Raw genomic sequence first — 26,130 nt, 5'->3', positions numbered from 1 at the left:
GCTGTGCAAATCCATCATGTCACTGATAACAAATACTTAGGTGGATCATGTTTTAAACCTTTCCTCTGACACACGAAAAAATATGATGTGGGATTATCAAAGAGATTTACAAGTTGAAAGAAACATTAATGGGAGAACAAGCCCTATCTTGAGCTGGAATTGAATAAAAATGTTAAAGGGATATCATCCTGATGTTGATCACTAGGCAAAAAAAAAAAAAAAAAAAAAGCTTGCTAAAAGATTTTTCAGTCAGTGATGGTATACAATTCACATAATGTCTGTCTTTTTGAAGAATAAATGTCATTTTCAGTTTTAACCTACAGAGAAAAATCTCAGCTGCATTGCCATCATGATAAGATAATAAGTGTGTTGAGAAAGCTAATAATATGTTACATGCACGGTCTTGTTTTCATGTTCTGTGTTTAAAGGCTGCTGCATTAGAGAGTCCAGCAATACAGACAGCTTGATTTATTTTGGTCTGGAGGAACATATGTCCTGTTCTCTCCCTTGGCCTGTGTGATTTTCCTGCACCTGGGATTTTTGCCATGATGCAGTCTGCCTGCCTGCACAGCCACCCTCAGCGCTGCTGGACGCGCGTTGAGGTTCGTGCCTCAGGGAAGAAGAGCGTGGGGAAAGGGTAGAAGGGGGCTTGGTTCTTCGGGCAAGGAGTTAGAGCACATCAGCATCACGAGGAGCTTCTTTATCTTCCCTTTTTTTCTACCCTTGCATATTCTGAGAAATTCAAAGCATGCTTAGTAACGCCCTGCACTTTTCTTAATGCTCCCAAATGTACACACAAACGTGTGCATGTCCATCACACTTGCAGTTCAGTATCCTAGGGCTTTAGTTTCGAATTACTCAGGACCTGCCTAATTACTGTGCCAAAGTTCTCATACGTGAGTGATCAGTCAGCAGTAGTGCATCTGACCCTTCCCACATCATCAGCTGGATCTATTTTTACCAAGAATGAAGAAGGAGTTCCTTTCCGCATTTGGGAGGAAAAAGCCTTTCATTGAAATTCGCTTCCTGCTCTGTTCTTTGCGTACTGGCATTTTTCTTTTACAGCCTATTGTTGCCTGGGTAATTTTTTGAGAACTTTACAAAATTGTTCATCCTCTGCTGTTTCAGTGAAAATGAAGAGGTGGCTCAAGGCTCATCTACTTTGTTTTGCCTGCCGGAGATCTTTGCTTGCCCTGCCAGAGGCTACGATGCGCTCACTGTTCTCTTCTGGATGTAAAATATATTTCTGCTGTTATGTCACTGTCCAGCAGGATCAATTCCATATAGTTTCAGCCCTCATGTTACTCTGTGGTGAATTTCTTCTTAGTTCCTCTTATCTTGCTCTCCATTTCATCCAGGAAAAGATATGTCACTTGCCTCTCCACCTCCTCTGTGAGTATGAAATACCATTTACAGTTCTCTGCCTCTTACAAGAAGCATTTCTCAAGTATTTTCTGGGGAGGACAGTATATAGATGAAGCAAGTGTAAGTCAAAGTTGGTGCTGAAGTCACACTGTCAGAGTTGTATGGCAAATTGAAATACGTCAGGGAAGAACTGCAAGAAACAAAACTTGAGCTAGGATCGTTCTGATTGCTTCCGTAAGGCGTATGAAGCACTGATCTGGGAGTTTTCAGATTTCTTATCTTGGTAATAGCTGAGCTGTAGAATTTCACTTTACATTTCAGTGCAAAAACCAGATGCTTTGTAAACAAAGCAAACACACCCAGGTTTTGTGGAATGCGAAGGGTGGCCTCTGTGTCTGGTATGCTTTTGTTCTGGGTAGCCTGGATTGTTGTATAAAATGCTCTACACTTTTCACAAACACTTCAGAAACAGTTAAGGCTGGATGTTGCTGCTAAGCACCTAGTCCTTACTTCCTTTCTATAGGTTTCCAGGGAAGCTCATTCTTACTTGCTCATGTTTTCCTATTTTAGTGCAAACTGTTAAGATTCGTAGTCCCAGCAGTCTTCTGTTTTGCCATACCCCAACTTTATAACGGCCTCCATCAGGAACACTCTGGGAAGTGCAATCCTTCTGTAAATGTGGTTTGGGGTTTCTGACGTGTATGGCGAAGCAGCTCTGTGGGGATGTAATTGCACATTTGAGGTTGGCATCCTGTGTGAGGAGGTGTGCTTTCAGACTGGTACAAATTCGGTGACCACTCCCCATGTGGTGTGGGAGATACCTGAACTAACAGAAGAGCTGAAGATGTTTGGCAGTGGCTTTAAAAGCACCTTTCAAGGTTGGTACTGAACCTCTCTGTGGGTGCCCCCGTGAAGGATGCAAGTTACCCACATTGTTTGTTTTGGTTTATACCCCTGTTGAGCTCTCTAATGTACACGAAAAGAAAACAAACTAATGCAATCTTCCTCTGCTGCTAGTAGAAAACTGATTTTTTTTCTGTTGCTGAACATAGAGGTTTGGATGAGCACTTGGCAGGCTGGAAGCTTTGTCTTGATTCCTTTAGTTCTGCCAGACTGGATCTTGGCAAGGAAACTGTAGGAAACAGTGGGGTTTTGAGCGCATCGCCTTCGGTTCTGACATTTTATTTACACAGCTCTTGCGAGGACTGTTGAGGCTTCTTTTTTGTGAGCATGCTATTTGAAGTCAGAGTTATGGGACCTTAATGTCCAGGATCTCACATTCTCCTTGATGATACCAAATGCAGAAACAAGTTTTATTTGTCTTTCCACAATGCAGAGTTACTGACTTGCATCTGTTACAGGAAAGCATCACTTCTAGAGCCAGGAAATTATTTCAGTGCTCATTCCTTCAAGTCAGATCAAGTTAGAATTAAAAATAAATAAATAAATAAACATTTTGCATGTTAGAAATAGCCAAATGTTTCCAAAACCCAGGTTAAAAGTTCCAATTTTAACTTGGGATGTTTTTCACTAGAGTCATCTTTCCTGTCTGTTTTTCTAATTCCAGCCTGTCAGATGTATTGTGATGGCTTATCAATATTTTCAGGTCCTAAGATGCATCTGCTCTGTACACCAAGACTTTGTGGGACAGATTCTGCCCTGTGACTGGCATTTCACTTCCACTCAGGTTATTCTGAAGGCAGGGTTGGTGTTATGTATTTAGCTCCTGAGCTAATTAGAACGAAGTGTGCTGCTTTTTTGTCTCCACCTCCATGTGAAATAGAACAAAAGGGTCAGGGTACTTGAGGAACCCTGGTGGAAAAGCACACGTGTTATATGAATCATCCTGTTGGCTGTGCTATATTTATCTCCGTCACACTTTGGTATCATCCCTTTTCATTGCACAGAGAACGTGCCCTCTGTCTTGTTCACTTAGGAATGAAATCTGCCGTGTCTGAACTCGGGGCACACAGGACATCTCTTCCCTAGTACGGCATGGCATCTCGCTGAAGCAGAACCGAACCATCTCTGTCAAGTGGCTTCCAGAAATAGACAGCAAACAAGTGAGCAAACAGCAAACAACATGTACTTTTCAGGGGCAGTCTTTGTGGAATTTTATTTCATTGTTATGAATCAGGACATCTAGAAATGACCTAAGGATATTTTTGTGTTTCCTCTTGATTCAGGCACGAGGAGGCTCTGTGTCGCAAATTTAGATCCATCTGAAAAAGGATCTGCGTGATTCTGGGACTAATTGTACTAAGAGCTAGGGGACTGAAAGTTTCTAAAAGGTCTCATTCCCTTTGGGAGTTATTAGAGTTAAGCACTGCCTGCTGACTTTCTAAAAAAAAAAAATCACATATTTTAAAGGGTAGTATTACATACCATGCATGTGTAAAATGAGTTGGAGAAAACCTTGCTGTGACTCACACCTGTTCCAGTTCTTACCGTGCCCGGCATTAGTGGTATGATGGAAGTGGGGGCTTTTCCCCAAACACTGTATCACCTCAGCCTTTGATGAAATCAGATAGTACCTAACTGCTCTGGGGTGCTGATGGTTGTATGAAATCACAAGCATTTGCTGGTCACATTGGGTAAAACCTCTGCAGATTCCAGCCTCACGCTGAATGGGGCTGATTTGGTTAATGCGAGACCTGGATCAAAACCAGCTCCTCTCATAGTGCTTTTTACAGTGCCAAAATTGATGCCAAGTGGTGTTGCAGAACCAAACTAGTGTTTCTTACTTTCCCTGTGGAGCATTGCCTTGCAGCTACAGGGTTACAAATGCTTGCTGGGTGGGTGGCAGTTTGCACCCTCTCCATTACCGCTTGTCTTTTGGCTATGAAGCATCACCATGGTAGCTGAAACAACTTCTACACTGTGGTACGAGCAGGACATCTTTCAACACGAGTGGACTGTAGAGTATTTTACATTTGTTCAAGTCCATGGTTTGCATTTAAAACATGGTGAGCTTTACGCAGTTTGAAAACCCAGGAAATATTGCACAAGCTCTTTAACTGATATTTGGTTTCTTAGACTTTGCTAGCCTTGCAAAGAGCCCAAAAAAACAAGAGCCTGTATGCCACAGAATGCTTTATCGTTGCAGAGGGTGGCAGCAGTTGGGCTGCTTCGTACCTGCCCGGTGTCTCTTGTACAGGAGCCTCGTTCGGGTCAGGCCTGCACCTTGTGCTGCAGCGCATGTACTTACTTTATTCTTCTCCTCTCCCCAGTTCGTCAGGCTGGCCAGAATTGTATCCCTGGGTGAACAGCTGCACAGAGTGACTAATGTGACTTTTCAGACATGGAGACTCCTCACTTTGTCCCTTTTTGATGCAAATATCAGTTGGCTTCTTGCGAAGCAGGATTAGTGCAGGTCATGTAGGCCAGGAGGCTCTGTTCCCTGTCCCTCTCTATCGTAGCACTGGAGTTTGGCTTTCCCTTATTGTTTACTTACTGAATCCCTCAGTCTTGTGCTGGTTTGAATGCCTCCATTGTCCAGACGTGCTGCCAGAAGCAGGGAGGCTTTGGCTCTGTGCGCGGTGCTTTAGGTCCCCAGGAATCTAGCTAATAACTTAATAGCTTCTCATCTCTACCGAGCTCCCTCTGAAAAGTGCTTTGTTGTGAGCTGTGGAGCACACAGATGGCAGCGTGCTACTTATCTCCGGGCTGTCACATTGCTAGTTGTTCTCAAAACCGGGTGCCTTTGCAGACTGGTGTTTGCCGAGGTCTGTGGCTCTAAAGAACCTTTTCCACAAATAGGATTTGATACAATGGAGAGAAAAGCTACAGCATCTGCACGTACAATGATGGCTCAGAGGCATTACAGCTCTTTTCAGGCACATGCTCTGTCAGCACACAAGCTCGGCAGCCTGTAGAAATTACCTTCACAATTTAGCCTCCCATGCCTCGTAGTTGTGGAGGGGAGTGGAAGCAGTACACGGTAGCATTTTGCATTTGCTGCGTCTGCTCCCCAAATATGAGCGGCCCATTAGCACTCAGCACACAGTAGCTGCTGTAGTAGAGTTGAAAACTGTCCATATTTGTGGGTAGAAGTGGGTATAAACTTGGCTTGCAGTCAAGGCCGTAAAAACCCAGGTTCCTTACACCGACAAGAACGGCTGCTACCAGAAGGCAGGGGAGGGGAGGGAAGGAGGGTAGAACCAGCCGGCAAGTAATCACAGTGATTTTATCTTTCTGCCCTTTTGCATGCTGCGTCACCAAAAGAGCTCATGGGTGGTCGCATCCCCCTCGCCGCCCACCCACTACCGTGGATGGCTGAACAGCCCACAGCACAGGCTCATCGTTTTCCTCAGTAAGGCATTTTTATTCTGCAGACACTGAGATGCAGACTGGTGAGGAATTCCTTCATTTTTCCTTAGGAGACTGAAGCTGGAAAACAGACGGCTGGATTTCTCACCTTCTTATTAAATTTTGAGGAAGGTTAACAGAGCTTTGACTCTGCTTGCATCTTTGAAAACATAGGTAAACTTGGAAAGCACTTATAAGCTGTATGTGGACATATCCTTCCAAATTTCTGTGGAGTGGAGGTGGAGGTAGATGCTCCAAAGCATCTGGTCTTAGCCTGGATCACACCTGTCACAGTCTTAAAGGGAAAACCAAGCGCTGATTTATCAGGGTGAAGTTAGGAAAATGTGGCAGTCATGTCGCATAAGGAGACTGTCCTCACGCACCACCTTTTTTCAGGGTTTCCCTTCATGCTGTCCCTCTGTACTCGTTGGGCTCTGCCTGCCCCCAACAGCCTGAACGTGCTGCCACATCAGCGTGCTGCTCTCATGGCTCTGCTGTCAGGGGGTTGCCCAAAGCTGTCGAGGGACGTTATGCCATGTGCCCAGAAGTGTTAAGAGGAAGTTTGCTTTCCCAAAACCTCTTGACAAGAGTCTTGAATGTTCCTTCTCACTCTTAACCTCATCCTCTTATCTGTAATTTAACAAAGAAATGCCAAGATACAAAAGAAGAGCCTGGCAATTGTGATAGGCAGTGATGAGAGCCCTCACTGGACCTTTGCACAGGCTGCAAGACAATGCAATCGTTATTGCTCTGTGCGAGTGACCCAGGGTGTGATATTGGTTTGCTTGTTTGTTTGTTTTTCCTACTGCAAAGCCATCTCGAGTGTAGAATGCCTTTTGTGTCGCACCTTCTGATAATAAAGTCGTATCTCCTCTGTGCATGTGTCTCCTCAGGAAAGGATGCCGCAGACACCTCCCTTTGCAGCGATGTTTGACAGTAGCGGCTACAACAGGAATCTCTATCAGTCCAAAGAGGACAGCTGTGGAGGCCTCTATTACCATGACAACAACCTCTTGTCGGGGTCTCTGGAAGCTCTGATCCAGCACTTAGTACCCAACGTAGATTACTATCCTGATGTAAGTATGTGCACCCAGCGAGCTATGTGGCTAGGCCTAATGTATCTCAGGAAGGGAAGGTTTCAGGCGCACAGCAAAAGCAGAATGCGTCACATGAAATTGCTAAGGAATGGGTTCAGCTGGCTGGTAAACATGCTTCAAGTGAGTTCAGCATGCAGGAACTCACCTGATGTTGGAAATCTAATCCTTTATTACTGCTGTTATTGAGCGCAACCCTGGTGACTCATTTATAAAGAAAATACCTAGTGTGGCTTACTGTTCGATGGATTGTATGTACCATTGACCCTTAAAAATCTGTCGAATCTTTTGACAGCAAGCTGAGGAGAAAGGACAACCAGCATGACTTGATTAATGTGTTTAGTTTAAGAATAAACAGTTCTTAATGCATGTGTCCCATAGCTCATCTCAGGCCCACACATATTTTGCAATTAGCAACTGAAATGTCAAACTAGTACCACATTGTTCGGAATCAGCAGCAATTGGACATGAGAATAGGGCATTCCTCATTTGAGAATTTTTGTCCTGTCCAGATGCATCGGTGCATTGAGATATTTTATATATCATTTAGAAAAGAGAATGATACCAAAAGAAAGGAAAGGGAGTGGCCAAGGGACAAACTACATCACTTTTTGTTGAAAGACTCTGGCTGAGAACATAAATCTGCTTGTATTCAGCTTTTGTTGATGTCATAGGTGCATTTACAATTCCAAGACAGGAGCTTTTGAAACTTATATCAGGGTTAGCAGCACCACAGGACTGTGCTTAAGTTATTGGTTATCCATTAATGCTTAATGCAAAATTTAAACGTGTAGCTACTTAGATACTGATTTATCAAACATGATTTATTTCAAGCCCCAAGAATTGAGATGTTGTACATTTTCTGATGAGTGCCATAAATCCCTTAGTAATGTGTGGGGATTGGAGTGCATATGATCAATATTGATCTCACAGTGAGGTCAAATTGTTATATATGGAAAATCAAGGTAAAGAGCCCTTTCTTGTAGTCCCTGAATGAGTTTCTTTATTCTGTAGAACTAAACTCTGTAACTCCCTCCACTTTCACCCAGGAAGCAAGCAGTACTGTGAGAGTTGAACAGTATTTGGGTCTTCCTTCTTAAAGGGAGTATGAGGTGATGGTGCATGGTATACTGAAGTCAAACAAGCAAATACAGCATGGTAGAGATGGTCTGTGTGGTGAAGTTGGGAAAGTTGGGCAGTCTGGTTAACTGACTTATTTTTTTGTTCACTGTCTGAGGACTGCTTGCTTTAACCAGAGAAATATGGAAGCAAGCAAGATCTGTGTTGGTACTCTACATAGCTTGGACTTGCAGCATGATTTTTTTACCCTGTTGGGCTAGGAAGAGTTGTACCATCAGGTACTGGTTCTCACAGAGGTGTACTGCAGAGCACAGGAGATGAGCTGAAATTTTATTCTGAGTAATTTCAGGTACTAGGCTTGTAAGAACACTGCATATATAACAAGAGCTAAACCAGCCCAGCCCTGTCTTGTTTTGGTTTAATCTTGCCTAATTTGGCTCAAGCGTGATGGTACAATGCTGAGTCTGGAGCAATGACAAGTGTTCAATTAAATGCCTACTGCTGTAGTAATAGTACTTGGCACAGCCACATGCACAGTTTTGTTTTGCAGATACTAAAGTATTAGGAACTGATTTGTCTAGAAGAAATATTGAGAAAATACAAAATGGTGGTGATTTATCCCTTTCTCTGTCTTCCTCTTGTTTGCAGAGGACGTACATATTCACCTTCCTTCTCAGTTCACGCCTCTTCATGCATCCCTACGAGCTCATGGCCAAAGTTTGCCATCTGTGCATTGAGCAGCAGAGACTAAGTGAGCCTGGCCTGGACAAGGTAATATCCCTCACTCTGAAAATCTGACCTTTTAGTCATTGACATTATTGGGAAATCTTCACGCTGCTCGGCCCGTCCTGCCTGAGGACTGTTGCTGCTGCTGCACTGTTCAATTTACCACTGCAAGGGACAGAAATAAAAGCGATGGCTATTAATGACATATCCTGCAGTGATGGCTTTTGTTTCAGCATTCCAAATGCCTTAACGTATAGAGCCAAAAAGTTGGAAAGACATAACGATGAATTAAGCACGTGAATGGGAATTACACTGATGTGTCTCACATGCTTAAGCTACTGTCTTGCTTCAGTCTTGATGGAGTGGCTTAGCTTGCTGTCCACTTACATGGGAATGCATTTTGTCAGTGTTTGTATAGTGTCTAGAGTGAAAGGAAGCAGGATGTGGATGTTGCATGGTACCTCCTCCCCAGTAGAATATAACATGAATTAAATTAACAAATGTGAATCATTACACCATTTTCTCACTCTAAGGTATTGTGCATGTGTAAGTGGTAACTGAAGCTTAACCCTTGGATAGTTGGCCATAAATTACGGAAACACTAGTTACAGAAACAGTCTTGCACTGTGACACTCCTGATAATGAAGGCAAGACATATATAGATATATAGATATGTTTTGTTTTTCTTTTTTTCTTTTTCCTAAGGTTTTCCATTTACCTGGGACCTAATTTCCAGCCCAGTTAAGCCAATTGGCTCTGGCCTGTAATCCAGTGCAGATTTAAGTTAAGCTTAAAAAATTAACTGAGCTTCATACCCCTACGCTCCATGGTATCCTACAGAAAGGGATTATATTTCCTTTGGGTTAGCTGTGTGCTGTATTGCTCTTCCATGTAATGCTCCTCCTTTCCATTTTCAATAGAACCGGATACGAAAAATTGCACCCAAAATCCTGCAGCTGTTGACTGAATGGACAGAGACGTTTCCTTATGATTTCCGAGATGAAAGAATGATGAGAAACTTAAAGGAGCTGGCACAGAGAATAGCCAGTGGTGATGAGGTAAGTTGTCTGTGCACAAAGTTACTGGAATTAAAAGGCAGTTCTTTAATACTTTGATATTGCATAGTTGTTGTTGTTAATAACATGATAGGGTTCTGGGCAATCAAACTAACTTATTAGGGCAGTTCTTGAAGGACAGTTCTTGAAGACAAAAAGTTCTGCCCAGTACCTAGGACTAGGAGGAAACCTTGAAGCATGAAAAGATCCTCTCCAAAGCACAGGCAGAGTTCACCACATCTCTGAAACCATGAAATAATTGCACATTGTGGAGACAAGCACAACATGGCTTGTTTTTTGTTCTTAATGATTTTGCTTGGAAGAAGCTGGGTAAGACACTGGGAAGCCTTGCATATCTGAGAAATCCCCTGGTAATTTGTTCGATTTGTGTGAATAAGGTTTGTTAGAATTGGGCTTCTGATGTTTATGTCAGTGGAAGAGTTATAGTAGGTTTGGGACAAAGTTTTGAAAAGAAAATCATCAGGAAGAATCGTCTTGTGCTTTAAGTATTGGACATGGACTCAAAGAAAGTCTGTTGTATTCCTTCCTCTGAAAGCAGCACATGAGGAAATCAGGAAGAACGGTCTTGTTCTAAGTGCCAGTTCTCAGGTGCAAGTAAAGTTTCAGGGAGGTCTTACGAAATATTTTGTTGCTTAATTGATGCTTGTCTTGTAAGTACTGAAGTAAACTCAACCAAAATCCAAGGCTTATTCCCACTTAGTGGGAAGGCAGTTAACAAGTTTCGATAAGCAGGTCATGTGTAGCTGGCATAATACTAAGATTGCAAAAGACATTGGAGTGGCATTTGGAAGAACTATAAACACAAAGAGCAATTGCTAAATGGCATCATGCTTCTAGTCTTCCTCGGCTTGGTGTTACTTACATAAGCCTTTGAATAATGATATGGACAAGGCAAAAAACAGCCTGTTAACGAGCTTTGGTAGGTAAGCTTTACTGGGAGGCGGTGTGAATGCTGCCAAAGGCCTGAAAAGACCTTGGGAGCCTATAAATAAGGGTGAAAAAGAACAAACCTAAAATGAATTTAGGAGCTGAAATAAATTTCTGTGTTGTGAAAGGGAGGAGAAACAACAGAAGAAGGGTGGAAAGGAGTGAGATATGGTATGGAATATGAATTAAAAAAATCAAACTTGATGAGCAAACTTTGAATTGCTACAGGATATCTATAGGGGGCTTTGGATTGTGAACAGGCAATAAGTTTGCTTTCACAGTGTGGATGCTGGGAGACAAATTTCCCTTTACAGTGCTACCACAGTATTGCTTTGTTCCTTGATACTCTTTTAAAAGGAAGATAGGGAACTGACATTCAGTTCAAGGAAAAGTAGTAAGATGGCAGACTCTCATCCGCTTGAAGAACACCCATTGGCATAAAAAGAGGGAGAGTTGTTTAGCCTGCAGAAACTTGAGTTGATGGGAGCAAAAGCAGGGTGGAAACAGCAACAGGGAAAGATTTTCTACAGTGAAGTTCCTGGCAGTACACAACATTTAAACAGTGAAATCATCTGTTGAGGAGAAGGGCAGAAGTTGGACAAGCTCCTAGAAAATGATCCGTGGGGAGCAATCTTGCTCTGGCAGGGAGTTTCAGATCTTTCCTAGCTTCCATGCTAGACCTCCAAGTGACTTCAAGGTTTCCTTTAGAAAGACGAAAGCAAGCGCTGCAGTAAATTGGCGTGCATTATTGTGAGCTGTGTGGAACAGCAAATGGCAAATTCCTTGAGTCTGCTTTTCTGCAGATTGCTTGGATTAGTTTGTGTAAGTCATTACTTTGAAGGATACAAAGGAATCGGTGTTGTCTGTTCCTGTTCACTACATCTCTTTTACTTGTAGCTTCTTATTCCACTTTCCGAATTACTGTGCTCCACTGGTGTTAAGAGCTATCAGTAAGGGTCCAGCTAAGACCATTCACCACATGAAGATATTTCTCCGTCAGAAAAGTCTTTGGGATATTGAACCTTGATCTTTCATTTATTTATTTATTTTCCTCTCAATTTCATTCTATTCCTGCTACTTTTTCCTTCTCTGTGTCCTTAGAGGTCATGCTCATGAAATATTTCCAGATGTTGTTCTGGTCTCTTTTATTGCTTAACTGACCTTTGTTTCAAGGGAAGTCTTCTGAAGCTCTTCATTATCAGCCATTGCCTCCGGTCACCTGATTAGTTCCATGTAAACACTTATTGGTGTCTTTTCCTGTAAAAACATTTGATGCATGTATGCAGAGTCACACCAAAGCCGTGTCCTGTATCCCGATGTCTTCTCATACGCAGCCCAACATTGTACCAACCTCTCTTTTATTCCACTATGATATCATTTAGGGGGAGTGACTGTGGAAACTCATTTAGCATATGATATTCCACATCTAGCAGACAGTAATGACTTCCAGTCACAGTCTGTACAGGACAGGCACCAAGAGATGACCTTCGGGTGAAGTGTCCCATCGCTTTCTTCTGTGCTGTCCAAACCTCAGAGGTTTTCAAATATAAATAAATATCAGCATTCTTCCCTTTATTTGTGGCTAGAAGGCTTGCTAGGTGTGGTACAAATATAGAGGGATTTTTTTTTTGTTTTTTGTTTTTTTTAATTAAAAAAAGGCCTTAAGAAAAAGAATACTATTTAGGAAGATGTATCAATGATAATCTTGATCTGATAGCTCATGTTGCTGCATCAATATAGGAGGTAACAGACAAGTTAATCATCAGGTGTTCAAAGAAACTGACATGTAAACTTGTTTACCTATCATCTACCAGGAAAGAGGAGTGCGTAATTTTTTGAAGTTGAAATAAGAGTTTAGGGAGCAGGGTGCTGCAGCCTAAGAGTTCAAGATATCTTGTTCTGTATGGTCATGCTAAACCAAGAGCTCAGGTAGCTTGGCTTCACATCTTCACCAGTTTTTTTCCCTGTTTGGGTTGACAGAAAGAACAATTTCAGACAATGTTTATTAGTTTTGCTCTTAAGATTGACCCACTAATTGTTAGGCAATTTCCACAATAAGCCAGAACACATCCAAAGTATTTCAGATGCTTTTTCAATCTTGGTTGTTTACCAGCTCGGCAAGAAAATGCTTCATTAAGTTCTTTTAAATCAAATTTCAAAGAATTTGGAAGGGAAATAGGTCAGTGAGGCATATTTGTGTATGTCACCTAGCACCTATTTATTGAAGTGCACCACTTGAAATAATATTTGTGTCTTCATGAGGAGTGTGTTGATCCTTTTTTTTGAAAAGTTTAGGATCCCCCGTTCTCTTCCCACACCGCCCCTCAGTGAAAAACATTGCAGTGTGTATTTGTCTAGAAAATCAAAATATATAGAAACCAGAAGGTGATTATTTACCAAGTAACAAGCCAAGTTTAGCCTTGGTTGAATACCATGGACCTCAAGAATGAATTTGACCCAAAACAATGCTGCTGTATTTGGTTGAATTTGGAAATCCATGTAAATGACAGATTCGTAGAGAAACACAAATTCATTAGAATGCAGGAAACATTCAGGCCTTTGACTGATCACACTATGGTGGGCTGCCAATAGGTGTTTTGGATGCTCATTTTTTCAACTACTTTTGTTTTCCATTAATATCTGTAGGCTGGTATCTGGAATTTGGAAAAGCGACCACCTGGGGGGCTGTTACAGAGTTCTGTCTACATAAGTCAAGTCCTGCTCTTACGCAAATTTGTTCTTCTGGTAAATTAAACAGGGCAACACGGAGAGGCCTGCAGGATGAAAGAAGGAAAGATGGCTTTATACTATTCTCCTTTCTCTCAGATATACTGCACCTTTTAACTCTGACTTAGGTGAAACTGGTCTTGTTTCACCCCAGAGTGAAGTAGGCCCTATTATCATCACTAAATGACCATATGTTGTTGGGATTTATTTGCAGTCCTAAGCAGCAGAAGGTGGAGAATTTTCATTTCTTGTATTTTATCACGACTGGTACTTCATTCGATGCAGAGCATTCTGCATATTGTTCCTGTCGTAACTTGGCTAGTCAAGTCACTGTTAAAGCCCTGAGACAATCAGTGTTTAAATGCTCATCTGGATTCCTTTTGTTCTGATGAAATGTCAGTATCAGATACTCACATACTAGAATGTGTCCTATGTTTACAACAGGATTGTCAGGCATCAGCATCATTCCATTTTGGTGTCATGCAGACTGTATATAGTATCCTCGCACATTTTGAGAATGTCTCCCAATTGTTTCATGTCGTGACAGATGTATCGGAAGAACGTACAGCAGCTCCTCCAGAACCTGCTTCGAAAGCTCGCAACTGTTAGCCAGTATGAGGAAGTACTTGCAAAAATTAATGCAACGTCCACAGATCGCCTCACAGTCTTAAAGACCAAGCCCCAGTCCATCCAGAGGGACATAATCACAGTCTGCAACGATCCCTACGCATTAGCTCAGCAGCTTACACACATAGAGCTTGTGAGTTTTTATTTCTCCATTATGATTTCGTCCTTCTCCTCCTTTTGATATGCACGTTAACCTAGGATCTGACTTGATTGCTTGTGTGCTTTTTTTAGGAGAGACTTAATTATATTGGACCAGAAGAATTTGTCCAGGCATTTGTGCAAAAGGACCCTTTGGATAATGACAAGGTAATTAGAGATCTTGAGCAGCTCCGAAGTGTGGCATTTAACATCCTAGAGTTCAGGTGCCTGTGAACTAGAAGTTCCAGCAAACAAATTAGAACTAGCAGAAGCAAACTGTAAAGTGAAAATGCTTCTGTACTCCTCTTAACAATTTTGTTTTATCAGTGCTTTTTCTTTCTGGAGGACATGTCCAGGAGCTCCAGAACTCAGAAAACAAATTGAAATCAGTTTAACACATTTGCTATTTTTTCTGATTTAAACTAAGGGGAAACTTAATCCTCTGAATGTTTTCTTCCATCCACCTACGTAGTTAGTCTTCTGCTGGAAAAAGCTGAGATTAACTTTGGCTTTTGCATTACTCATTTTTAACATCTGTTCTTCCTTTTACTAAACTTTTGAACTCTTTGCAGCAGACTGACAACTGGGGCAGTCTGTAGGTAGAGCGCACTCATCATGAAAAGCAGGCGGTGAGCTCTATATCCACATAAAATGAAGGTTAAAAACACTGTATTTTTAGCTAAGTATGCTGGAGTTACCTCTTTAGGTGCTGGTTTCAAGATGACTTTAGCACAGTTAATTTAAAGAGCATAAGTCAGGCAGTTAACACTAGAGTTACTATCCAACCTAAAACTGATGAACAGAATAGGATGACCCAAGCTTATAATTTGTATTTTTGTGAGACAGTCTCTCGAAGTTATTTTAATTTAATATTAAGCAGATATTTATCTTTGATTGTTTGCACAAATCTATCCTAATTCCCCAAAGCATGCTGGTGGGATTAAGAGCAGGTGATGGATTCTGCATGGCTGCTTGAGTGCTTTACTGAGCCAACAGCTCAGGAAGAAGTGATGCATACCCAGATGCTATCACTGCTGCTTTACTTCTAAGGTTTTTGTTTGAGGGTAATTGAGTTGATCCTGGTTACTTGACAGGGTCTCGGGATGGCAAGGCAGAAAGCCAAAAGGTCTCTCATAGAGAAAAGGTGAAGATTACAGTAAAAATTGCTCTTTTTCTTCTGCAGAGCTGCTACGGAGGTCGAAAGAAGACCCGTAATCTGGAAGCCTATGTAGAATGGTTCAACAGGCTCAGTTACTTGGTTGCAACAGAAATCTGTATGGTAAGCAAGGACTTTATCTGCTAAAAGGTTTTGCTTAGTCTAGTTGTCAAAACCGTGGAGCCTTTTTAGGTTTGGTGTCCCTTCAGTATACCCTTGGACTTTCCATTCTCTCAGTTCCACACGTATTCATGTGTGTCTGAAGAGGAAATAAGTTGCATGTTTTCAGCATCATACTTGTGTGTCCGCATTGTTCATATGACCAAGTGGTGATGTTATACTGCATTAGTCCTCCTTGGCACAGGAATGGGTCTGGCCCTTCTCTCCTGTTATCCCTCATGAATGGAGCCATCTATTCTCTCCTGTGTGCTGACACCCTTCTCTGCTCAGCTGTTCATCGTACCCTTCTTCTTTGCAGAGCATCCTTATCTGTTGTCCTTGCTCTCTATCTGCCAGCTGTCTGGCTTGTCGTTTCCATTCTGACGTTCTGAAGACAATAGTGTGATTTAATCTATAGGTAAAGTGTAAAAAAAAGCAGTGTAAAAACAGTGTAAAAAAACAGTGTAAAGTCATGGTACACGTGGAAAAGACCTTTGTAGGTGTTTTTTCTTTTGGGGTTGGGTTAGAGCTCTCTGTTTCCAGCTGGAAGTAACGCTTCAATGTCATCTCTTGCAGCCTGTGAAGAAGAAGCACAGAGCAAGAGTGATAGAATATTTCATTGATGTGGCACGGGAATGTTTTAATATTGGCAACTTTAACTCCTTAATGGCTATTATTTGTAAGTATGCATCATGAGATGTTTTGTCCCTGTTTGAATCTGGATAAATGAATTGTGGTGCTTCATAGGGAACTCTACTGCTTAACATGCTCAGCGACGTGCAGTTGGGAGGGGAGATGGCAGAGAATTGCTAGATGTTTTTGTAGTATTACACATGTAAGAAATTGATTACTCTTTAGTGTACATCACAGAAAAAGCTAAGTTTTCACTGTAACTCTTCAGAGATCTAAATCTCTGCTTTTTGAAACAAGTTTTAATGCTAAGTTGGAATAGACACTCCTCCTGTAATATGGAGGATTGATGTCTTTTATTATTTCTACAGCACCATAAATATCCTAGCAGTTTAAAAATTCCACACTTTTATATCAGATAGGAAAATATTGGGAATATTTATGGAAATGGTAAAATTTCCCAGATACCGTAGATTTCCATTAAATTTGTAAAAGGTGGTGTTAAGACAACTCATTTGACTTTTTTACTCCATATTCACATTTATCGAGACCACAGGAACTTATAGCATGGTATTTTTTGAGAGATTTTTCTGTAAAAGATGTTGATTTTTGTTTCCAATGTTTTTTTACCACTGGAATTTCAAGAAAACAGTAAGTCTGACTTTAGAGTATCTCTGCTGAAAATATTTGTTATTGTTAATAGCTCCTTTGCTCTAGAAATACTTACCAGCCTTAGCCACCTCAAAGATTTCTGAATGTTCAAACAATTTCTCTCTCTTACATCCAGCTGGCATGAACATGAGTCCTGTCTCTCGATTAAAGAAAACATGGGCAAAAGTGAAGACAGCCAAGTTTGATATTCTTGAGGTAAGTTTGACCAGTACTTGGACACGTGGCTGTTAGTAGCATGCTACTTTAAGCAGCTCTGAAATGCAAGTATGGCTGCTTTCTGACATGTTTAATTTAGTATATATATATGTTCTTAGTGGACATTCCAGAAGGTGTAATAAGAATGTTTCAGTTATCTTGTGCTCTTTCAACCTGGAAGAAGGACGCTGAAGTAACTGCCTTGTTACTTCTAAAAAACAGTGGCAGTACTGTGATTTAAAAAAAAAAAAAAAAAGGGGGGGGGGGAAGTAGGTAACATCTTGAGAGGCAGATGTATTAGAAGAGGTTGGTGTGGATTCACCTAATGCAGTTCTGCCTTTGAAAATGCAGTTTAGCTGTAAGGCAGCTGCCTTGTCCATTCAGAGAAATTCATCTTGAATTGATTGATTGCCAATTACTTTCAGGTAGCAGATGCCTTTTGCAAAGATCATGTAGGTGCAGTAATACAAGAATTTGTGATCTACCCAACAGATTATTTACCAACAAGTTAATTAGCTTGGTCTACATGGCAATCGGTTAACTCAGACTATAAGTAATACAGAGACAATGTGATGTTCTGGTCATGACGCAAACACGGAATGTTTATTAATATCATCCAGAGATTTGACTCGGGCTATGACAACAGATTAAAACCGGACAGTTGTAGCCACTTCACACTTGCTTCCCCCACCCTTGGGTGGGAGATAGCCTTCCTTGTGTCAAGGGGTGGCTGCAAAGCTCTTAATCAGCTCTTAATATCACAGTCCTATTTAATTCAAACCTATTATGCAGGCTGGGCTTTGCTGGTTAAGGGCGTGTTTCATGAGCGATGCAGTCATCCTGGCCACTAGCAGCTTTAGCTGCCTGATCTTACTCTGCCACTGCAGCCAAGTCAGCTCTGAGAAATCTGCATACGTAGGAAGAGTAGAATATTAGTGTCAAGACCCACTGTTGTCTTAGTTCATGATTTTGGCTTTTGAGTTAAAGCTGAAGCTACTTTATTGGTGAAGAGGGAAAGAAAAGGTCCATAGTGCCTGCCTTCGCTTTCCTGCCCCTGACTCTTGTTGTGATGAGCGAACATTTTTTAAATCACATTTCTGTTCTGATTGAAAGAACAGATAAAGAGATGCCACAGTCCTTTAAAAGGCTGTGTTTGTGGTGCTCTTACACAGACCTCTTGCTTTTTAAAATAGTTGCTCAAGTGAAAAAGTGTTGTGTGTGGTGAGTACGCTGGCTCTCTGAAGCTCATTATTTACATTTCTTCATGCTTTGTAGCATCAGATGGACCCTTCCAGCAATTTTTATAATTACCGGACTGCTCTGCGTGGAGCCGCTCAGAGGTCCCTGACAGCTCATAGCAACAGAGAGAAGGTATGTTTGCAAATGACTTGGCAATGGGCAGAAAAGAAATAAGCTTGTTAAGTCACATGGTAAGCTTTTGTCTGGGGAGTTTGATTTTCAACAGTTCTACCTCAGTGTTTTTAAAAAAAAATAAAATCTCAAAACTGAATCCCTGTCTATTCAGAATATCTAAATACTGCCTGTAAGCTGGCACCTAGATAAATGCAATATTTGAGGAAACCAGGTGGATCAAGAAAATGACTGTCACAGCAGTCTGCTGAAATCCAGTCTTGTTTGGTACTGGCTGAAAGTTGCAAACGTGTAGTGAATGATTTGATTATTTATATTAACTAATATACATTGCCTCAGCTCATTTATACTTTGACATGAAAGACAGAGGAGAACTGGGAGAGTGGTGTTTTTATGCCAAAAAAAGGAGAGGAGATCAACTGGCCTAACTGTGGGTAATGCATGTTAGTTCAGAGGTGTCTAATTTGGGGAAATATTGTAGTTCTTCAGAATCTGGAAGTTGGCCTCTAGTGTTTCTGTCTGTGTGTTTCTTTTATGAATAATGTTCTTTGCATGTGGGATTTGCAAAGGAGAGGGACTGATAATTGCTGAAGAAGAAGAAATGTTGCTGAAAATGTTAGAGGACAAACTAAACATGCGAAGTTTAACTAGTGGTTGCAAAGAGACTGAAACGAACATCTCTCTCTTTTAAATGGTTTACAGTTTGGGGTGGAAAAGCTTTAAAATCTACTCAGAAAAGATACTCCAAAACTCGAATCTAGACAGAACTTCTGTCTAAATCCTGGGGAGTGCCCTTCATGTACAGTATTTGTTAGATGAGCATTAAATATACTCTGGAGTTTTAGTGGATAGGTGAGCTGAATCAGGTATTAGTGGGATACAGTGGGTTAAAATCCCCCTTTGCAGATTTCTGGAATGACTGCAAATTATGCATTAACAGAGGTGGCATCTTTCTTTACTTTTTAAAATAATTAGCTTCTAAGAAATAAGGTGGATTTGGTCGCACATTCATGCAGAGTCCTGGTTGTAGTTTTTGTGGAAGGGAGCCAAATAGCTTCCTAGCTGCCATCCACTTAGGAGCTGTTGTTCATCAACTGCTTACAACTTTAGCACTTTATTCTGTGTTTAATAAACCTGGTCTTGGTGCTCATCAAATAATTTAAACTACCAGGCAGGATGAAGCAATTCCATGTGCAGACTGCCTGTCTATACTGATGTTATACACATGTAAATAAAATCTGTTTTTTTTCTTTTTTTTTTTTTTCCTGAGTCCTAAGGATCTGTTTGCACAGCATTCAAAACATCGGAAGTTTAAATGTTGGTTTTTTTTTTGAGAGAGAAAAGTGAATTTTAAGACTTCAAAGAAAGAACTTTTACATATTTCAATATTGCAGCCAAGTCTCGCTTGGAATTTGTGATATGGTGATATTTGTTTTGTGCTCAGTTGCAACAAGGATGTGCAGCTATGCAAATTTTTGTAGGATGCAAATTGAAATGCAGTCATTTTCAGAATGTAAGCATGTTCCAGCATTCTCCAAAGGCAAATACTTGGATTTGTTCAGTCAGCAGGAAGTGTTCTGTTTTGAACCAGTCAGTGGTAAGGATCAATTTCTTGCTTGAGCTCACAGAATTGTAGATCAAAAGTCATCTATTTAAGTGGGCTTATAGCTCCAAACTTTGTCATATTGTTCTTTAGCTTAGATCTCCCCTCGTTTACCAGACAAGTCCCTGTCAAGAGGGATAGCTGCACTATGAAGAGATACCCTGCAGAAATTTGGGGCACAAGTGGAGGTTAATGTCAACTTCCAGGGAGGCAACACAGCATCACCTTTTATTGGATGAAAATTCTTCTGTTTCAGTGAATTGATCTCACTTCTTCATGTCTTCATTCTTATATGAATAGCCATTCCAACAAATATTTTGTATGCTGGCCTGTTTACTCAGTGCCTACTGAAACCACGAGATTTTGTGCCTACCTGGTTGCATTTCAACCCCTGTGTTAAAGAGGTTGAAGCCTTGCCTTTCATGTTGTTGCTTGGTGGCCTGCTGTGATTAAATTGCATGCTTTTGTTTCTTCCACTGCCAGCTTTGGTCTGTTGTATGTAGACAGTTTCCTGAGCCTGAGAATCTATAGTGTACCTACTCTAAGAAGCAGAACAGAGTTAGAGGCCATGCTAGTTCTGGAGGCACACACTGTTAGGGGAGGGTGGAGATAAATGCAGTCTTAAGGCAATGGAAGCACTAAGAGGTTATAGTAGGAGCCCAGCAGATGACAATGTACTGTCAGCTCTTGCCTTTGGGTTTGATTTTTGGTCAGGATTTCCTCAGCTCCCCACAGCATTTTATCCCAGCTATTGACTTCCATGTAGTTGTTGATAAAGTATGTGCAAGAAGTAGGCACCTCTTGAGTTGTATGTTCTGGAATCTGCAAAGAAATACGAGAAAGTGAAAGTAAGAGGGAAAAGAAATAGAAATGAAGTGAGCTAGGCAAACTGTTGTTCTAAACACACCTTGTAGCCACACTGGACAAGCAGTGGAGTGCTAATGGGTGCTGAAATTGTGACCTTGAGAGAGCTACATGTCATGAAGCCTTCAAGATAGTGGAAACAGTTGTTTGGCACAAACGTGGAAAGGAAATCACAGGGATTAGCTTACCATCCGAGGGAGGACTTTATGTATTATAAAATGTAGTGAACACAAAAATTCTGTGGATTGAAAGAGAAATTATATAGATCTTAGTCATTTGGTATTTTGTTTACCTTTTCTACCACCTGCCTTCACTTAATTGTTCTCTATAGAGCAGTATGTTTTGATTCAGTACAAGACTGAGAATATTCTTGTTCTTTCCTTAGATCGTGATACCTTTCTTCAGCCTCTTGATCAAAGATATTTACTTCCTCAATGAGGGCTGTGCCAATCGTCTTCCAAATGGTCATGTCAATTTTGAAGTAAGTAGAGCAATGTGGCACTGAGTGGGGTGTTTATATAGCCTCAGCCCCTTCAGCAGAAGGCTGAAGGCAGACCACGATTCAGCTTCCACTGGATTCTAGGAAAGCAAAACTAGACTGTAATTTGAATATATCTGTTACTTCTCACAGGAGCTGAGAGGTAGTCAGGAAAATGCATTTTTGCTGAAGTTGGAGTGTTTATAGAAACCTATTCAACAGTCACAGTTTTTAGTGGGGAAAGTCAGAACTTCTTCCCAGTGCTCAAATTCATCTAAACATTTCAATTCACATGTTTATTATGCCTAACCAAAAATCATGCAATTTAGTATTTTGGGTCTTCTTTTCAAATTCCAAATGTAAAAGTTATGTCCATTCTTTGTCAAGATACACATGCAGTAATTTTGTGCATGACAGTTAGAGATTGTCTCTGAAGAAATGTGCGACAGAGCAGCAGTGAAGAAGTTCTGAGTCCCTTTCAGGAGTTCTTCTGCCTTTGAATTTACACTTCTTATCTGACAGTGTGGATTACCAAATCATTTGTTTTCTTGTGCTTTGTTTTAAAGAAGCTTGGGTCACTCACACAAAATTACAGTAATTTCACTTCTTGTAATCAGCCTCAACTAGCCTGGTTCTAAAGTTAGGCAATGTTTATAGTCTGGAATGCCCTTTTTCACAAAGAAGCCAAGTGCTCTTGAGACGTGTTAAACTTCTCTTGAAAGAGCTTGTCAATGAGTGACATCAACACACTACATGGGGAATTTTTACTTTTGGCATAAGCTTCCAGCAAGAAAAATGAGCGTTTCAGATTGATTAACTTAAAAATGGAACATCTGGATTTCAAAATGTCAGTATGAAGCATCTGGAGACTTGATGTGAAAATTACTAAATGCTTCACTGTGAAACAGGCAAACAATAAGCATCATCAAACTTAAAAGTTAGGCATAGAACTATTATCAGCTCCTTGAAAAGAACTTGAGTGCAAATCATGATCTACTATTTATATTCATGATTAACAACAATTTCACCATGGTGGAGGAGTGGGAAGTCATCCCAGGTTGAAGCAGGAACACAAAAGTTAGAAGCTGAGTTGTTCAGTCATGTTCAGTACTAGTTTAAAAGCTGGAAAGTTCCCAAGCCTTGGGCTTGAAACTGAGGGCTCTCTCTCTCTTTCAAAAATGTTCAGGTAATTAGTACTCTCCAATGTAGCATCTGTTTTGTTTCCTGTTCTACTCTGGCAGAAATTTTGGGAATTAGCAAAACAAGTCAGTGAATTTATGACATGGAAACAAGTGGAGTGTCCATTTGAAAGGGATCGGAAGATTCTGCAGTATTTGCTCACCATCCCAGTCTTCAGTGATGATGGTAAGGAGCTCTGGACTTCGTGCAGGTCGGGTGTCACTGACTATTGCTTGTCTCTGTCCATGTTAACTCATTGCTTCTTCCCAGTAAAAAAAAAGACTGACCCGAAACATCTTTGCCTGGGAAGTTAAAAAATGCTTCTCCCTTACAAATGAGAGGGAAAATAAGATTTTTCACATGATGTGCATGTGGCCTAGGAAAATCAACTTTGTCCTTTTCTCTAAAATGGAATGAAAAAAAATGATTTGGATATGTGGTCCCTGTAAATATCATCTGAAGTGTATATATATGGACTTTCAGGACACTTAAAAGGGTGCTGCTTGAGAAAGAAAACTGGGACTTGGCTGTTTTCTTGTAAAGCACCATTGCCCTGGGCTCAGTTTTTCCTTCTGAGTGCTTTCTTCCACTCTCATGCTTTTCAGTTTCCAATAGTTGTTTTTCTCCTTCAGGGTAGTCTTTGTTCTCATACACTTTTTGTTAGTATTGTCTGTATGTAATTATAAGCAAAATGCTGTACTTTCTAATGGGAATCTGGAGTCCTCGTCTGAGGGATGGATAATATAAGCCTGCTTCAATTAACTTCCATCCATTTTCCAGGGAGAGCACACTTAAAAATGCCAGTAGGTTTAATATATTGTATTTGCTTGTGATTGCAGCACTTTACTTGGCTTCTTATGAGAGCGAAAGTCCTGAGAATCACATTGAAAAGGACAGATGGAAGACTCTGAGGTTTGTGTCAAAGGTTACTCGCATCAATAAATAAAGAGAATAGGATATGGAGCTAGCATCAAACAGTTAAAACCAAATGGCATGCTGTATGTTTCAACAGATGGGGCACTGCATCTGTACAAATTCCCCTTTCACTCTGGGACTCTTAGAAAAATGAGCACAGTCTTTATCTCTAGCCCTCTCAAGCCTTCTCTCCCTTAGGAGATTGGAATTAAAACAAGTAATTGTGTATATTAATTTCTTACATTATTCAGTGTAGGAAAAACACATTCTAAACTTCAAAGAAATCTGTACTTCCTTGCAAGTACTATAGAGCGCTCTGGTTTCAAGCAGACATTTCTGGAGTCACTCCATCCCTTTCTGCACCTAGGTTTTCAGAGAGGTTTGCACAATGATCATTCTGCGTCAAATGTATTCATGAAACCAGGTAATGATTTAGAGTCCAGTGTGGGAAAAAGGAATTGCAGCAAATGCTAGCTTTCCTTTCACTGCTGGCTGAACATAGCCTAGTCAATTCTTTCGTTTTATTAATTATGGAAAGATACAGGAGCTATTGCAGCACTGGTTTAGCTTCTGCTTTGCCAATTAACTTATTAAAAAAAAAAAAGGTGAATTTATGGCAGCAGAGAAAACTCATCAGGTACCTAGATGGAGACTTAGAATTAAATAGGTATAGATCTGTGTTTTCACCCATAAGCCACACCTCCACGTCAGTTTTTAAACTACCACTATCCCAAGGAACTGACCATTAGGCAATTGTTCTTGTCACTGTTTCTGGCAGCTGGTGTGATAACACCTGGAGGCACCCATGAGTATAACACCCCAATTCTCCTGATCCACTCTGGGAGGCAGCTGTGCACTGCAACCATGGTGTTTTTTCCTGGGATATCATGAGGGGATGTAAGAGTTACATTTGACTAGTCCCAGTGAATTTGGGGAGGGGAGGAAAAAGGAGAATTACAATCAGTGCATGGTCACTCTGGCCCAGTGCATCCCACACAGAGGCGAGATGGACAGAGAAAGACTCGGGGATGGATCTGTGGTAATGCTGACCTCAGTTCCACGGGATCCTTACGTGAGTCACTCCAAAGCTATCTGAGAAGATGTACATAATGGTTGTCTTCTTTACATTTACCTCTTTGTTTCAGGTCAACGCTTCTGGGCAGAGTCTAATGCACGAGATGGCTGCTGTTTCTGCTGTTGCTACATTTTGTGGCTCATCAAGGGGCATGGCGTGGTTTATTTCTTTGTGTACTGAGCAGCGTTCAAGGTGATGAAAACTGCAGTCAGTTGAAATACCTTGTCAACAAAGATGAGACAAGTTAACTCAAGAACAAACAGGCAGCTTCTCACATCAGACAGATGAAATTAAATCACAGCCCACTCTTGGCTTAACTATTGATTGAAGACAGTGCTGGCAGAACCCTTTGAAGAGCTCAGATGCCGCCTATGAATCATTTCACACCTGGATGAAGTATTTTACCCCCTCCTTATGCTGGAGCTAGCTGCTACAAGGACTCTGCAGAGTTAATACTGGATTATGGAGGGGAAAAAATTACCATTCCTTTCAGTGAAATCCAGGTTTGCATTGAAGAACTTCATTCATAATAAGCTGAATATAGGAACTTGGCCTGACTGGGATTGCTAACAAGGGAAAGGACTGGACACAACGTATTGGCTGCTGGGGAGGGAGAGTTTCTCCCCGCCACTGTAATGGTGGCTATTTTTTTTCTTTTTCCATTATGTTTTTGAGTTGGCTGCTGGCAGACAAACTCATTATTAAGTTATTTAAAAATATAAAGTAATAAAAATTAAGGCTGTGGTAGAAAACACACCTGGTAGAAAAATATAGTAGCTCTGTAGCTTGGACTATTTTACAACTTCTAGAGAGCTTTTTTTTTTTTTACTTTCAGTTGTTTACAACTAACCACTACATGCTACAGACATTCTTATTTTTACTATGCTGTTTTGTTACTCTTATTTTCCATACTTGACCTTCTTTTATTAGGTTGAACAAGCTGAATTTTCTAGAATGGTCTTTGAGAAACTAATGTACAAGCTATGTTAAAATATGAAAGTATGTTTTTAAATCATTTTTATAATAGCTTTTTTGAGAGGGTAACAATGGAGAACACAATCCAGTATGACAGAAATAGCAAGATGCCAAAAAGGAAAAGAAAAAAAAAAAAAAGAGGCTTCTTCTCAACTACATCTGTGAACAAAGCAGTCTCCCTTTGTTTGCTTTATGGATTATAGTTATGACTGTGAAGTAGTTCACTGTGTTACACACCTAATAAGTTTGTAGTAGCTCTGAATATTTAGCCACTCTATTTATCCTAGGAAGAACCTGATGAGGAAAAAAAGAAACTGTAGCTGTAGATCACCCTGGATGTGAAATTACTAAGCAAAGGCACATACTTGGAAAAACAGGTATTTGCAATTATCCTGCCACTGTTACTTAAAAAAAAAAAAAAAAGGCAAAGAAATAAGAATAAAGATATCTATTTGTTGCACTGTATATCTTGAGTTTTCAGGTAAGCTGGTGTTTAATTTCTGACCATCCTTTTTCAGGCAAGTATTTAATTTCTGAGTTCCGTAAGAACATGCTGAAGTAGCCTTAAGCAATAAGAATAATAAGAATACATACTGTCCTTAATTACTACCTGTTTGCTGGTACAAGGTACTGGAAATCAGTGAGTTGCGTATTCCGTGAGCGCCAGCTATGGGAGTGCCTCAAGCCCTGACATTGGAGAAGGATTCCTCTCCTCTTCTCCCATTCAGTGAGTTAGGGTGGAGGAGAAAGAAGAGACCAGCTCTTTGAAAGGAGACTTTGGCAGTTCACA

The 26,130-nt window shown here is 40.8% G+C and overlaps 1 protein-coding gene across 7 annotated transcripts in view; it reads left to right on the top strand.

The window, feature by feature from the left end:
* RASGEF1B (RasGEF domain family member 1B) overlaps positions 1-25,717 on the top strand; it is a 157,600-nt gene extending 131,883 nt beyond the window's left edge. For 5 of the 7 annotated variants that reach the window (XM_050710596.1, XM_050710597.1, XM_050710598.1 and 2 more), the window contains 13 exons: positions 6,567-6,749; positions 8,496-8,618; positions 9,494-9,631; positions 13,851-14,063; positions 14,162-14,236; positions 15,252-15,347; positions 15,960-16,062; positions 16,801-16,880; positions 18,156-18,251; positions 21,104-21,199; positions 22,438-22,561; positions 23,215-23,287; positions 24,436-24,938. In XM_050710596.1, the coding sequence (XP_050566553.1) occupies positions 6,567-6,749; positions 8,496-8,618; positions 9,494-9,631; positions 13,851-14,063; positions 14,162-14,236; positions 15,252-15,347; positions 15,960-16,062; positions 16,801-16,880; positions 18,156-18,251; positions 21,104-21,199; positions 22,438-22,561; positions 23,215-23,287; positions 24,436-24,460 (1,425 nt within the window). In that variant the 3' untranslated portion in view covers positions 24,461-24,938. Of the gene's footprint in view, positions 1-1,296; positions 1,393-6,566; positions 6,750-8,495; positions 8,619-9,493; positions 9,632-13,850; positions 14,064-14,161; positions 14,237-15,251; positions 15,348-15,959; positions 16,063-16,800; positions 16,881-18,155; positions 18,252-21,103; positions 21,200-22,437; positions 22,562-23,214; positions 23,288-24,435; positions 24,939-25,627 lie in introns of those variants that run through there. The other 2 variants (XR_007708257.1, XM_050710599.1) reach the window with 2 other exon arrangements.
* Positions 25,718-26,130: the final 413 nt, after the last annotated feature.

Source organism: Cygnus atratus, chromosome 4, assembly GCF_013377495.2.
Source record: "Cygnus atratus isolate AKBS03 ecotype Queensland, Australia chromosome 4, CAtr_DNAZoo_HiC_assembly, whole genome shotgun sequence".
In the NCBI taxonomy this organism is placed as follows: domain Eukaryota; kingdom Metazoa; phylum Chordata; class Aves; order Anseriformes; family Anatidae; genus Cygnus; species Cygnus atratus.
The sequence above is the reverse complement of the archived record's forward strand: the minus strand, read 5'-3'. Positions and strand labels throughout refer to the sequence as shown.